General features: G+C 44.6%; 1 protein-coding gene across 1 annotated transcript in view; it reads left to right on the top strand.

Annotated features, from left to right (window-relative positions):
* Positions 1-13,856, top strand: part of LOC103899965 (ovostatin) — a 27,854-nt gene extending 13,998 nt beyond the window's left edge. Inside the window, exons 18-35 of the mRNA XM_009280531.2 lie at positions 782-878; positions 1,382-1,610; positions 2,926-3,049; positions 3,396-3,514; positions 3,960-4,011; positions 4,865-4,948; positions 5,862-6,038; positions 6,552-6,633; positions 7,107-7,263; positions 7,672-7,746; positions 9,292-9,457; positions 9,729-9,949; positions 10,549-10,764; positions 11,179-11,303; positions 11,659-11,749; positions 12,336-12,404; positions 13,336-13,441; positions 13,795-13,856. Of these exons, the coding sequence (XP_009278806.1) occupies positions 782-878; positions 1,382-1,610; positions 2,926-3,049; positions 3,396-3,514; positions 3,960-4,011; positions 4,865-4,948; positions 5,862-6,038; positions 6,552-6,633; positions 7,107-7,263; positions 7,672-7,746; positions 9,292-9,457; positions 9,729-9,949; positions 10,549-10,764; positions 11,179-11,303; positions 11,659-11,749; positions 12,336-12,404; positions 13,336-13,441; positions 13,795-13,856 (2,252 nt within the window). The remainder of the gene's footprint in view (positions 1-781; positions 879-1,381; positions 1,611-2,925; positions 3,050-3,395; positions 3,515-3,959; positions 4,012-4,864; positions 4,949-5,861; positions 6,039-6,551; positions 6,634-7,106; positions 7,264-7,671; positions 7,747-9,291; positions 9,458-9,728; positions 9,950-10,548; positions 10,765-11,178; positions 11,304-11,658; positions 11,750-12,335; positions 12,405-13,335; positions 13,442-13,794) is intronic.
* Positions 13,857-15,561: the final 1,705 nt, after the last annotated feature.

Raw genomic sequence — 15,561 nt, forward strand, 5'->3', positions numbered from 1 at the left:
GGGGCGCTGCTTGGGGACTGGCTGGGCATCGGTCGGTGGGTGGTGAGCAATTGCATCATGGGTCACTTGCTTTGTATATTCTTTTATTATTTTATTATTGTTATTGTTATTATTTTATTTTATTTTATTTCAATTATTAAACTGTTCTTATCTCAACTTTTACTCTTCTGATTCTCTCCCCCATCCCACCAGGGAGAGTGAGCGAGCAGCTGTGTGGTGCTCAGTCACCGGCTGGGGTTAAACCACGACACATGGACGTGGACAATACTCACGAATCACATTAATATTGATATTGAATATTGGTCTGGCACAGAATGAGATGGCTTAGGATAATGGCCAATGCCCAAAAAAGCCTTTTAGGTCTACACTTCTGATTCATGTCCAGTTTCATGCTGGGAAGTGTTGGCAATCAGTAGAGTGTCACACAAAACTAACACTGTTGACACTGATTCCCTTCTGACCAGAGCTTGTTTGAAAAGACAGTGCAACAGAGTGGACAGCAAACAGATCTAAGAGCCAAGTAACCCGAGCTCTAGTCCTAGGTCGTGAGACCAAAGCACTTCAAGTAATGTTTTCTTTTTCTGTGATACTGGGTATACCTAACTCAGAGATACATTAGTGACATTAATTAATATTTGTGTGGGATTACTGATAGTCTCAGAAAGAAATGGGTAAACACTAATCATCCTTCATACTGGCCCACGTATATTAAAACCTGTCCTTTCTGGGAGTCTTCGTTATATGAACCAGGTTTGACTAAATTCCCATTATCTCTTACTAGCTGAAGTTGCTAGAGAGCAACGTGGGAAGAAGCTCATCCTTGAGACTATTCGGGAATTCTTCCCTGAAACTTGGATTTGGGATATAGTCCTAATTAAGTGAGTACTGCTTCTTCTCTCTCTTTGCCTTGCTTTTAAGAGTTACTAAATATGTCCCCTGATATCCTGCAAGGTGGCAATTCCTTGCCACCTCTTCTTATCTTTTGGCCTGGAAGACCTAGCTTTTTCAATCATCACCTGACCACCTGACTTCCTCTTTTCCATGATAAAATTACCCTGTCCCCAAAGACATCTATTCCCACAATGTGTGTACCATGAGTCATATTCCCTTCCTAAGAAGAGGGACACCTCTATTTAAAATATGGGTCAGCAAAACAAGAATTCTGAGTTTTCTTTCCAAATTCAGGGAAATGATGGGCAGAAGAAGTTTCAAATGGGCTTTTCTCAGAAGATTTGGGTGATAAGTTCTGGGGGGACTTGGATGTAGGATTTCTGCAGACAGAATACGGGTAGTGCTGATTTTCAAAACCCGTTGCCTCTACTGAGAAGCAAGGTATAGAAACTCACCCTTTCTAAACTCATCCTTTATCCATTCCCATCAGCTCTACTGGAAAAGCCAACATCTCATACACCATCCCTGACACCATCACCGAATGGAAGGCCAGTGCCTTCTGTGTGGAAGGGTTGGCTGGATTTGGTATGTCTGTGCCTGCCACCCTGACAGCCTTCCAGCCTTTCTTTGTGGACTTGACCTTGCCGTACTCTATCATCCGAGGAGAAGATTTCCTGCTTAGAGCCAATGTCTTCAACTATCTTGACCACTGCATTAAGGTGTGTACTTCGGCCCACACTTACCCCATCCCCAAAGAAGTTGCAGCCTTTGTAGTCTGAAAAAAAAAACCCAACAAAATGATTGGTGTAGATGACTGGATCTGTCCCTGCTCTGGAGTGATGTACTGCTCATTCTATCTGATGATAGATTATCCTGACTGGATTTGTCCTCCTAAGCCACTACAAAGCAGAGGGAGATCTGTGCAAGTTGTGACTAGGATGGGTGTATAAGCAACTGTCTCTAGAGATCCATAGAAGAAGGAAACAAGTGCTTTGCCAAGTATCATTCACTATCCACAGTCATGCAAGCCATCGATGGTTTTAGTGGGGTCTTTTCTTTAGGGAATATATGTGAAAGTGTGAAGAAGTGAAGAGCTTGTGCTTGCCAAACAGAAGGAAGTGGGAAGAGCAAGAAGTAGAGAGCAGATAAACCCTTCTTCTCTGGGGTGAAAGTTCCCAAAAGCACCAAAACAGAGAGCACAAAAGTCCAGTAACTGCCCTACGGAGTATCTGTCCAGCTAGAGGCTCTATTGCTCCCAGACACTGGGGGACTGTACTCTCAATATTCAATACTTTCCAGGCAAAATGCTTCCAGACCACAGGTGCACTGCACCTTTGCATGGAGGGAGCTTACACACGGTTTAATGGATATCTGAAGAAAGAAAAACAGGGATCTTCTCTTTGGCTTCTTGTTTCTTGTGTTGCATCTAGGAATCCTGAAAAAAAGAGGCAGGTGTAGAGTCTAGATTTCTTCTGCTTGATTTGAATGCTGAAAATCAGCTCTCCAGTGTCACAAGATCACCACCAAAGAGGGAAAAATCAAGACACAATTTAGGAATGTTTTTTTCCAAACTCTGTTAACAGTTTGACCTAACAAAACAAAAAGGCCTAGGGTTTTAAACATCCTAGAAAAAAAGATCTCCATTATTGAGGCTTTCATCTCTTAACCTTGTTTTTCAAGTATTCCTACAACAACAGAAGAACAAACACTAATCAGTGGTTTCCTTTGCAAGTTAGTTCAAAGCCATTAGCACCAGGTTAACTGAACATAACTCAATATCCTGATCAGGAATCAGAGGTATGCATAGGACATTTAACACCTCAAGGGAGAGTGTCATGAGAAGCAAAAGGGAATACTGTTAAGGTTACATCTGGTGGATGATTCCTCTAACACCATCATCCTAGGCCTTAAATCTGCTCCACACTGTTAACACTGGACATAAACAGAGACTATCTCACCCCCCTCTAACAATAAAGCACCATTTGCCTATGGTACAAATTCTTCATCCCATCACACTCCTCTTTCTGTTCTCAGATTAATGTTTTGCTGTCAGATTCCCTTGATTATCAGGCCAAACTCACCTCCCCAGAGGATGATGGATGTGTATGTGCCAAAAAAAGAAAGACCTATGTCTGGGATATTTTCCCCAAAGAAACTGGTAAGTGCCTTTGAATCTACCTGGTTTTCTGTTCTGAGATTGATACTAATCAATTTATACCTCACCTGAAAAACCTAATCTTCTTCCAACCTGGAGAACTTGATCTACCACTGGTCTTTTCCAGCTGTCTGGGCTAAAGATCTCCTCCACAACTGCAGTGTGTTTATCATTCCCATTTCCAGAGATCAGTTCTCTTCCCATATGTCTCACCTAGAGTGACTGACCATTCATTATGTCGCACTACTTAATATCTGTAGATATTCATTATCAGATGAAATTTCTTACTTTAGCCATCATTCTGTGTGATAGAGGTCCATTTTTTTCTACTTTTCTGCTACTATTTAAGGTAATGTAGTATTCAGCATTACTGCAGAGACCAAGGATGATGGAGCTTGTGGAGACAAAGCACCTAGGAACATCAGTATTGACTACAGGGACACCCAGATCAGAACGCTGTTGGTTGAGGTACTGCTGAAAGCTCTTACTGCTTGCCCTGTACTCCCTTCCACGAGGAAAGAAAAATGCAGCAAAAGTACCAAAAGCAAGTAAAAGTTTTTCAGGTTCCCTAAAGAGCTCCTGGTTTGGCTCCATCTTCATCTGGCTGGAACAGGGTCTGGCTGTTCAATCTAAGACCAAGTCCACTCCCATCTGATGTCCTCTTCCATGAGGATCAGTGGGTGTTGGTAAGTGCACATCTCCCTCATGCAGAGGAGAAACTGGAAATGAGGGACTCCATCGGATGGGAACTCCCTTTTAGTAGCAGCCACATGAACCTGTAAACTGTTGCTTCAATCCAGCTGTCTTATGGTGCAGGAGGATGGGGCAGGGTGTGGGTCTTCTGTCACTGCATTTCTTCTGCATGCTTTGTTCTCATCCACTGCATGTGTCTCTTCTTCCCATCGCCATGCAGCCTGAAGGTATCAGAAGGGAAAAGACCCAAAACTCCCTAATCTGTACAAAAGGTAAGGGTCTTATATACTGCTGTCCTGAGAAGAACTGAAAGGAAGGTTGGAGCTTGCACTCTTTCCTGCAGTGCTCGTTGATGCTGTCCCTCCCCTTTTCCCAGAGGTGCCCAAATGGCAGCTAGTGTGAGTGCTTACAGTTCAATTCCCTGCTACGAACTTCCTGTGTGGTCTGGTGCACGTCGTTTAGGCAGTGTCTGTGCTGCAGTCAGAAGTGCTCAGGTGCTGAAGGAAGGCTGCTATGGACCTATCAAAGGGAGATGACCTTTTTGTGTAAATGCTTTGATATGAAGGTGCCCATCATATCAAAGGGAGATGACCTTTTTGTGTAAAATCTATTCTGTGTTTCATGCACTCATGTTTGACTGCTGTCCTCTATTCCAAGGATAACTGCAGCTTGCAGCTTTCCACTTCTAGCGGGAATGGGAGAGGGAAAGTAACATTCCCTTCCACACCATCTTGGTGCTGACTGCAAACAGTTTCTGAAGTTTCATGGAAGCTCTGCCTAAAAGAAGCACAAAAGCAGCCCTGACCCTCACCAACCAGCTCTTCCCAGTGTCTTACTGAAGAAATCCCCAGGTTTCACAGACACTACAGCCTGGGAGCACCAGCCTTACCCTGTTCAACTGATTTCTGTTGAGCAATGACAGTTACTGCACCATTTGGTCTGTTTTTCACAATTTTGGTTTTGCTGTGCCCCCTTCTCTCTTGATGTTCTTGGAGACAGCTGTGAGTTTCTGTCTATTGCTTGTATGCAATTTTGCACTGTGCAGTTTCTACCAGGAGCATGTCGCTGCTATAACCAGTGTTCCTATACAAATGACCACAACACACTTAACATTTTTCTCCACAGATGATGTGGTTATTCAAGATGTTGCTCTAGATCTACCTACAAATGTGGTGGAAGGATCAGCCAGAGCTTCCTTTTCTGTTGTTGGTAAATATAAAATTAATAAAACATAAAAAGAAAGAAAATGTAAAAATATAAAATGAAAGCTTTGTCAGGATTCAAGATGTTAGTTTCCAGCATTTGTGTGGGAAACTTTTAAGCAAAGAGACTGATTCTCATCTTGTCCAGCAATGCTCTTTGCTGCATCAGAGAAATGAAGTTTCTAAATATTGGTTACATCCTTCTTCACTTTTCTGTTTAAATTTATTGCATTTGAAAGTTTTGCTCTGATGTACCAGAGTTCCGAGTTATGACCTCAGCCAGACTGTCAGTAAGACTTTTTTCCACTCACCCACCTGCAAATCAGAGATGCTAGTGGAATCTTTTCAGTCTTTTCCTGGAAAGGACCTGGACTTGGTTACATGACTAATAGTCATAAAATCTTTGCTTTGTAATGTTGGTGATTTCAGCTCATCCAGAAATCCCTTGCTGGGTCTGTGCTATCTCTCCTAAAATAGCAATTTAGAAGTGGTCTATGATACATCTGCATAACCAGTGTCCCTTTTCAGCATTAGTTGTTAATTCTGCAATACATGGTTCACTGCAGCATCTCTGGGCTGTTGCCCTTTCCTCCTCTGGAAACAGAAGTTTCCTAGAAGTTCTTTTCATTTCTAATAAGAAGCATCTGCTTGAAGTGGCACTAAAATAGGTAGTGTTTCTGGTGTGGGCAATTTAAACTAAGTGAGAAGAGGCAGGGAAGGGATTTCTTTGTTGACTGCAAAGCAGAACAGAACAAATCACTCAGCACTGAGAGCTTCATGCTTGTTGGAAATCTCTGTGGTACCAGACAGGCTTGCAACCCCAGATAGGCTTTTCCTGACTCTGCCTACTGAACGGAAATTACTGTTTATTTCGGTGTCCACGAGTTGTGCTAATCCCACTGGCATCTCCTCTTCCCCAGGCGACATCATGGGCACTGCCATGCAGAATGTGCACCAGCTCCTCCAGATGCCGTTCGGCTGTGGGGAGCAGAACATGGTCCTTTTTGCACCCAACATCTACGTCCTGGACTATCTGAACAAGACAGGGCAGCTGAGTGAGGAGGTCAAATCCAAGGCCATCGGATACTTAGTGAGCGGTGAGAGTTTTGTGCTTCCCTTACCATGTATGCTGAAATTCCCATTGAGGCCCAGTGAGCACAAGCAACAGCATGGCTATCCTAGCAGTATGGCACTGCTGCTGTAGCGCAGCTCAGTGACCCAAGGGACTGCCCTGATCAAGACATTTGCTATCTTTGCTTTCTTTTTCTTTCCTTATCCCATTTTGCTGAGACTTAGCTGTCATGTTTCCTTTGAGGTTCTGTCTTTCAGTCTGTTTCTCCTCTTCCACCCAGGCATAGCATGTATCCTAATCCTGTGAGCTTAGTTGGAGCACAGAGCTGATACAGCTCTGCCTATTCTGTGACTCAGTGTTTCTGCAGGACAAGATGTTCCATGCTTCCATCTAAGCTTCCTCAGGGCTCCCTCGCTGCTTGGTAGATATATATTGCCTTTCCATGCTTTCCCACCATAGTTTCAGATAAATCTGATTGCAAACAGAATAGGTTTTGTTTTTTAAGTTAGGGAAGACTTCCTCTTCCATGTTTTTGCAGGCTATCAGAAGCAGCTGTCATACAAACATCCCGATGGGTCCTACAGCATCTTTGGTTCCAGAGATAAAGAAGGCAACACCTGGTGAGTGACTGGGAGCAGAAATGGCTCAGAGATTAATTTGCACTAAATTCACATGATGCAGGTAAAATGCATCTTTATTAGACAAATCAGATGTACAGAGCTGGCTAGGACTGGGACTCTGTAAGTACTAAGAAAAATGGTTCTCCACCCGCTTCCAGGTGGAGTGCACAGAGAGAAGGCGATCCCTAAAGACACCGCTGGCTTTTTGATTCACACTCCTGCTGTCTCCCATGAAATTCAATCCACTGCAGTGCTCTGTAGCCAGGACCAGCCCCAGAGCGTGCTGGACACCCTTCCTGTGTTCCATCTAGCTACTATTCCTTTAACTCTCCTGGAGGAGCACACGAAGACAAAGCAAGCCACCAACATGTTGGCTGTAACTCTACATCCTTATACCTAGCGTGAATGGAAGGGCTGACTTTTTCTGTTCGTACTTCCAATGCTCGTCTCACAGCTTCATCTTTCCCTTGCAGGCTCACTGCCTTTGTGTACAAATCATTTGCACAAGCTAGTCACTTCATCTATATTGACGACAATGTCCAGGCTCAAACCTTGATGTGGCTGGCTAGCAAACAGAAGTCAGATGGCTGCTTCCGAAGTGTTGGGACACTCTTCAACAACGCCTTGAAGGTAGTAGAGAATTAGTTGGTCAAATTTACACTCTTATCATTAAGAACATGCTATCCCATTACTGTCAAAAACTATACTCCAAATGCCTGTCCTCTGCCAAGGGCTAACTCTCCACACCTTACAATGACTATTTTCAGCTCAGTCAGCTTCCCCACACTGTATTTTACATCTTATGAGCACCTGAGATAGGGTTACAGGACTGTAAGCTTGAGAGAGTGATGTTTTTTGAGGTGATAGCAGCAGGCTTCTCTTGATTTAAGAGCCATCCCTGCTATGTGTATGCTCTCCACCCTTGTGGACTGCCTCCAGAGCTGGCCACACTCTCCCAGCTGGGATATGGCAATTCATATTTAAAGGTTTCTCACTCATGCCATTCACTGAAAATTCCTCTCTCCGTGTCCTTTTCAGGGAGGAGTAGATGATGAGCTGTCGCTTTCTGCCTACATCACCATTGCCATGCTGGAAGCTGGGCACTCTGTCTCGGTAAGGAGACATTCCACTGATGGTATTCAGCTGCAATTGGTCCCCAGTTGTTGACTTGGCTCCAGTGTCTGCTACAAATTGTCTAGGTAGTAAGGAGAGAGAAAGAGAGGGAGAAAGAGCTCCCAGGGAACATGACCCTGCTCTGTATCTGCACTAGTTGCTATGATAGAGAAGTTCCCTATAGAATTATAGAATCATAGAATGGTTTGGGTTGGAAGGGACCTTTAAAAGTCACCTAGTCCAACCCCCCCCTGCAGTGAGCAGGGACATCTTCAGCTAGATCAGGTTGCTCAGAGCCCCGTCCAACCTGACCTTGAATGTCTCCAGGGATGGGGCATCTACCACCTCCCTGGGCAACTTGTTCCAGTGTTTCACCACCCTCAGCGTAAAAAATTTCTTCCTTATATCTAGTCTAAAACTACCCTCTTCTAGTTTAAAACCATTACTCCTTGTCCTGTTGCAACAGGCCCTGCTAAAAAGTTTGTCCCCATCTTTCATATAGGCCCCCTTTAAGTACTGAAAGGCTGCAATAAGGTCAAAAAATTTCTTTCCTTATATCAGTCTAAAACTACCCTCTTCTAGTTTAAAACCATTACTCCTTGTCCTGTTGCAACAGGCCCTGCTAAAAAGTTTGTCCCCATCTTTCATATAGGCCCCCTTTAAGTACTGAAAGGCTGCAATAAGGTCGCCCCAGAGCCTTCTCTTCTCTACACCTCTTAAACCACCAGTGTTCAAGCAGAAATTGTACAGACCTCAGTGGAATTAGATCTTCTATTTGAGAGACCCAAGACATTTAGTGACACCTTTTAGTTTCCAATAAAAAAACTTGACAGGTAGTAAGCCACACACTATGGCTTAGCCTCAAACATGCTCAGTCAAGAAAGTAAGTTATTGCAGGTAAATCCATAAAGTCTACAAATGAAACTAAAAGCTATGTTGGAAAAACAAAGGTCCATCAGAGTGAAAAGCTGATCTGTCCTTTTTAAAAAGTGGCTAGTACAAAGGAGACTACAGTGGAGATGTTAGACTTCAGTATATGAGTTTCTCTGCCTCCAATTTGTCATATCCTTTCTGAGGCCCTTCCTGGTTAGTGCATTAGCGAGAACACAGAGTCCAACTGTGAACAATTTTTATTTGGTGTAAACCTAGTACAACTCCACAGAATTAAAATAAATTTACACCAGTCACTGAGGATAGAGACTGCTAAGTTGGATTTGTTTAAGACAACAGACTCTTGACTATAGAAGTGCAGAGTGAATTATTATCATGGAGGTAAGCAGAAAGAATTAGCTGTGAAAGAAACAGAACAGTCTTCTGTTTATACACTGACATCTTCAAGAACACACTGAAAAGCTACTTGGTTTGTCTGATGTTTCCTCTGAAATCCCTCCTTCTCCCTCCTGAAGTCACTATACAAACTGAAGTCCCATTCTCATTGCTGTGACAGTGACAGGATGAAGAACAGGTTTAAAGAAAATAAATGTTTGGCCAGGTGAAGACTACTGTCCTGAATTAGACCCATATGTTTTGTTTTGTTTTTTAAAGTACCCTGTAGTCCGAAATGCCTTTTTTTGTCTGGAGACTGCATCTGAGAAGAATATCAGTGACGTTTACACTCAGGCACTCATGGCCTATGCTTTCTGCTTAGCTGGCAAGGCAGAAAAATGTGCATCATTCCTTAGAGAGTTACAGAAATCAGCAAAGGAAGTTGGTGAGTTTCAGCCATTTTGGGAATTTGGGAAGTGGGAAGAGGGAACAGATCTTACTGATGGTATGTGGTCTAACCTTGGCAATATTGAGAGTATAGCCACATGAACCAACCGCCACAAATAATCTGTGGAGTTAACTTACAGTGTATCTGTTGCTCTGTAGAGAGTACTTGTGAGAAAGAGGCCAGGACACAGTATATCTCTGAGGCAGCATAAAGCAGTGACACCCATAATCCATTCTGGTTGCTCCTCACCCTCTCTTTGTTTGTTCAGATGGCTCACAGCACTGGGAGCAGGAGGAGAGGTCTCCATCAGAAAAATCTCCCTCCTTCCTTGACCATGCCCCATCAGCTGAAGTAGAGATCACCAGTTATGTGCTGTTGGCTTTGCTCTACAAACCCAACCAGAATCAAGAGGATCTCACAAAGGCCTCAGGGATCGTGCAGTGGATCATCAGGCAGCAGAATCCCTATGGAGGTTTCTCTTCCACCCAGGTGCCAAAACTCCCTTCCACTCCCCAGCCAGTCCTAGCAATTGGGGCACTGATTCAGGGTGCCAGTGGGGCTTTGACTCCCTAGTCGTATTTCTCTCTTGTATTTGCTGTCTCAAACACACAGAGACCAAGCCTTTCTCTTAGAAAGGCCAAAATACTTTTTTTTTCCCCTCTTCTTCTTAACTATGGAGAGGTTGAAGCCATACAAGAGCAATTTGACTAGCAACAAATACAGATATTTGTGTCAGGGATGAGCCTAGACAACACCAAGTCCCAGCTGTTATATGGCCAAGAAGTGCTCTGTAGTTCCCTAGAAAACACATGCTTCACCACTATGAAAAACTCTAGAAGTGTGCTCTAGTGCTCAGATTTTATGTTCTGAGACCTTCATATGAGTAGAAAGATTTCTTCCACCCTAAAACATACATGCCAGAATGAAATGGCTCCTTATATATGGGAACCCTGGAATTATATGCAAAATGAAGGTTTCTTTAGCCAGGATGAAGCGACTGTGCTTCACATTGGAACCGTGACTTTGACCTCCTCTGCACCGGTCACGTTGTGTAGCTAATTGTCTTTTATTATTTTCTTTTCCTTCAGGACACAGTCATTGCTCTTCAAGCCCTCGCTGCTTATGGTGAGGCCACCTACAATTCTGTTACACAAAATGTAGTCAAGATCACTTCCAAAAAGCCTTTTGAGAAGGTATTTATTGTCAACAATGAGAACAGGCTCCTGCTGCAACAGACTCCCCTTCCTGAGGTCCCTGGGAAATACAGCCTAACGGTGAATGGCAGTGGATGCGTACTCATGCAAGTAAGTGTCTGCTCTCCTCTTCATTGTGCCTCACATTCTGCATACAATACAGTCATGTTTTGATGATTCTCCATGTGACTTCTCTTTATTTTTCCTAATTATTTGATTTCCCTAAGCTATTTAAACACTCTTTTCCCCATCCCACCTTCTGACTCCTGTGGAGTCACAGCATGGAAAAAAAGAGTCCTTTCTGATCAGCAATTGGTTTCTTTCTGGGAGGTGACTCTGGGTACAAGCAGCTTCATTGTTAAAGAGCAGAAGTCTGATGTGTCCATCATTGATGTAAGCAAGGATCTTCCACATAAAACCAAGAGCAACATTGGCAGGAAACTTCACTAGGTCTGACACTTGTTTTTTGGAATGCAAAGAAAAACCCTTGGCATGCTTGAACAAAAGGGTTTTTTCCTCTTCCAGACAGCACTGAGATACAACATTCACCTTCCAGAGGGGGCCTTTGGATTTTCGCTCTCAGTACAGACATCAAATGCTTCCTGCCCACTGGGTCGACCAGCAGAATTTGATATTGTCCTTGTAAGCAGGTAATATGCCATCAACAAACCAGCTGCACAGATGACAAGACACGCAGGGAAGAGTGCTGTGTGTATTCAGTTCTGCTTATAAAGTCAAGAACCATGAGCTAATCAATGCGTTGATGATATTGGCCTGTAAGACACAATATCCCAAAAGACGTTGTGATACACCCAGTAACTGATGGTGTTAGCACATACTTGGTCCCTTCATACTAGGGGCCTTCCCAGTGTCTCCCATCTGAGCCAGTCAGCAAGCGCATGTGATTCACTCCAGCCTCCCCGCGCTGTATGAGACCAGGAGCAGACAGTTGAGGTTTGCTTCCCCAGATGTGGTCCAGACTGATGGGGACCTCTGTTGTTTCAGTTACACAGGGAAGCGCAGCAGCTCCAACATGGTCATTATTGATGTGAAGATGCTCTCTGGCTTTGTTCCTGTTAAGTCTTCCCTGGATAAGGTAAACTATAGGAGCAAGATTAAACGAGTCGCCCCAGGGACAGAGGAGAAGAGTGGTCATGATGAAAACAGAGGCCTGGTTAAGAATCATTCACCCACAAACCCTGAGAGGTGTTTGCATGGCTGTGCTGTCTTCATTACTGGGTGGAGGGAATGCCCTACAGGGAGCTACGAGCACACAGACCTTCCCACGTTAAAAACTAGGAAGGATTCCAGCTAAAGCCTGACCAGCTGGCAGCTGCGACTGGGAGCTGGCACTGCCCGGGTAGGGAAAGGGTGGGAAATCTGCCAAACTAGTTCCGAAACCTATACAACACCAGAGGCAGGCAATATTCCCCAAATGAACTGCAGTGCCTGTCATGCACTTGGGAAGTGCTCATACCCCCCACTAAGTCAAGTGGCAGTTTTTGCTCACTCCCCTCCATCTATTCAGCAACATTTGGGCTCTAAAGATCAGCTGCCGGCCCTTGATACCTGGCTAGGAACGGGATGAATCCCACAGCCACGTGGTGGTAGGGTCTGAGGTAACACTTGCTTTTTAATGGTTTATAAATTTATCAGTTTATCTCCATTTCTTTGTTTTAAAGCTCATTGATGGCCGTACAGTGATGCAAGTAGAAAACAAGAAAAACCATGTTCTCCTTTATCTGGAAAATGTAAGTTCTGATCACTGTCTATTTGATTTGCAAAAAGGGTGAAAACAGCATGTAATAGATGCACCTACACAGTGGATACACTCTATAAAGTGCATTTATCATGTTCACTTCCCCATCAGTTTTCCCCTGTAATCACTAAGCTGCTTACTCCTCAAACTGCATGTAACATCCCAACCTCCCAAACAGCTTCAAAGTGACACCTGCCCTACTAGCAACTAGAAATAAGTTAATCAAAAAAAGCACATAGAAATTAATCAAAATTCTATCTCCTTTCAGTCAATAGCAGATAAACACCGGAAAAGAGGTTCCCTTGTGTGTATGTCCCTTTGGTAGGCTTCTCATAAACCTTAGTCCTTCCAACAGGACATGAAACACTGCTCTAATCTCCTCTGGAAAGACATCCATTCCTTCTCTTACACTAGTTCATTCCCAAATTTAACCTGTAATCTAATCCCTGGATCAGAATTTACATAGTAAAAGTACATTTGCTTGGGGCCCTGCAGAACTAACAGCAGAGGCCGATATCCCAGTGATGTACATTGATTCCCGGTTTCTTGGTGGCACATAATGTTCATGTCTGAAATGGGAGGGGTTGGAATGCCAGACTCCTGACCATCGGGAGATCCTGGAGAATTAAGCTCAGTCCTTTTGGGACACTTTTTACTCTCTGGCAATAAGATGTGTAATAACTACAGAATCAGGTAATAAAAGCAGGATAGGAAACCTACAGCTCTTCACTTCAGTTTCGCTTTGGACTCTCCAAACATATTTCTGTTCCCAGTTTGGCAGGCAGATAATGGATGTCCCACATCTGTATATGTGGCATCAGTGGGATTTGGAATATACAATCAATCAGCTTCACGCCTGGTCTGCTCCAGTTGGTGTTATACAAATAAAGAGACTTATGTGATCCCTGTCCCTCCATTCCCAGATCTCGCAGAAGAAAAGGAAAGAAATCACTTTCTCAGTTGAGCAGGACTTTGTAGTGACCCATCCCAAGCCAGCTCCTGTGCAGATCTATGATTACTATGAAACAGGTAGGTCTTTGATTTTAACCAGTATGAAGTCTGGGGGAGGGACAGGGACAGCAGAAACACTGCGTGCGTTAAGGGAGACCCAGAACCAGCCCTCCTGGAACCAACACTCCTCTGAACTCTATCAGGATCTGGATCTAGTGACAGGGGAGAGACTCATTTCACTTTAGTGAGCTTGGTCTCATGCCCAAGGTGGCAAGTGGGCATGCCTGGAAAGTTACAAAAATGCATGTGCCAGAACAAAGGAGATGTCAAGGATCTCCAGCTTAAGGGTACGTAGGGTATATCCACCTCCAGGGAAAGGCACAGGAAGTGGTCTCCAGGCTGACGGGAACATTTCTTTCCTTCTTTTCCAGAGGAGTATGCTGTTGCTCAGTATATGTCACCTTGCAAAGAGGCTGTTGCAGAAATGGATTGATGATTAGAAAAGGTAAGTGAAAGCCAGAAAAAAAACCAAGCAGGTGAGAAGGTGAAGTATAAAGCAGCATGAGCAGAGGGATTGGCAGGGTGAGTAGAGCAATAACTATTCTCACAGAAATGGAGTCTTCAGTGTCCACTAGGCTTCTCAGGGAGCAGCCAGAGACAGTGGCCAGATCCTGTCCCATGACACATGTTCAGTGGACTCTTAAGTGGAGACCATTTTGCTGTTCATGGGAAGAGCTCAGCCTCTAGGATGAAAGCCAAAGTGCAGAATAACGGAAAGACTGGGAAATACCTTCAGAGTTTCCTCAAAAACATCAACACTTAGCCAGGAATAATCTACCTACAGCTGTCCTTGAAAGCCTCCCCTCTGAAGCCTGCGCTTCATGGGCACAGGCTTCACATGGACTTACAGAAGCCCTTTCCTGGCCAGCTAACATATTATCTGAGGAGAACACTTGAGGTGACACAAATCATGGAGGTGGTGTGTTGGCTAGTCAGAGGTATGATGCTGTCTTGCTGTAGGGAGGTCCAGGCCTGTGTCCTACTCAGCATAGCAGTTATGCTGGCTGTTACCTGCTGAGCACTTCCGAGGGGCATGGGCACAGCTCATCTTTGGTCCAGCTCGTCTGTTGTGCATAGAAGGGGCTGGCTACCCAGTATCCTGAAACTGTTATTTTATATCCTGCAGCTATTGGTTTGTTCTCATTGAGGCTATTTTCTTTTGGATTTTCCCCTGCAGGACCATCATAAGTGTTGAGCAAGTGTTCAATCACCCTATTTTCTTCCGTCATTAAGTCCTGGAAAAGGCCATTTAATCACAGTGGGTGTCTGTGACATCGTTTGAGTAGTGTCTGATTCTCTGTTTCCTTTCACGGCACATCTCTCCAGATCTGTATCATAATCACGTATACCTTTCCATCAATAAACCTCCCTTTTACATTGGGTATTGGTTTTTTTCAGTATCACGGAAGAGACATTTTAATGACAGTCCGCATGTTATGGTTGCTGGCTGGAGGAGGATGAAGAAAGAAATGTATCTGTCCTGCCTGCAGCACACAGCCTCCTTTCCCAGCTACAGCTGATAACCGCTGGCAACTACTGTAATACGCAGCATGTTCAGTCACTCCCAGCCTCCCACCTCTGGCGTGTAGGACCCATTGCCCATGCCTGCTGAACAGCCCCTCACCTTTCCCCAGCCCTGCCAGGGTGCTGCCTCTGCACCTGTGTCATAAAAGTAGGGGTTTATGTATGGACATCATGCAGTGACTCTGCATCACGCTTAGTAGAGGAGAGGGTGAAGAAAGGGGCAGGTTTCAGTCCAGGCCTGGTGACTGCCTGGTCCCACATCCTGGATCTCCCCCTGCCAGGCCCTCCAGTCCACCAGACCCACCAGAGTTTGTTCAAAAGAGATGGCAACCCTGGATCATGTTGACCTGTCCCAGCGACAAGAAACAAGCCTCCCTGTTTTCCCGCACCTCTCGTCACCCCCCACTTTGTTGCACTTGGAGTCATGGTGGTTTCCACAAACACAGATGCTCTTGGGCTGCAGCGTGCCAGAGTCGGTGGATGGCTGGGAAGAGCGTGATCCAGGCACCACCGGAGCCCTGGCAGAGGGGACAAAGGGACACAGAAGCATGGCTGGAGACGAGGGAGCAGAGCAGCACCGGGAGGGCTCGGGGAAGAAATACGGATGCGGCTCC

The sequence above is a fragment of the Aptenodytes forsteri genome, unplaced genomic scaffold, assembly GCF_000699145.1.
Source record: "Aptenodytes forsteri isolate BGI_AS27 unplaced genomic scaffold, ASM69914v1 Scaffold756, whole genome shotgun sequence".
Lineage (NCBI taxonomy): Eukaryota > Metazoa > Chordata > Aves > Sphenisciformes > Spheniscidae > Aptenodytes > Aptenodytes forsteri.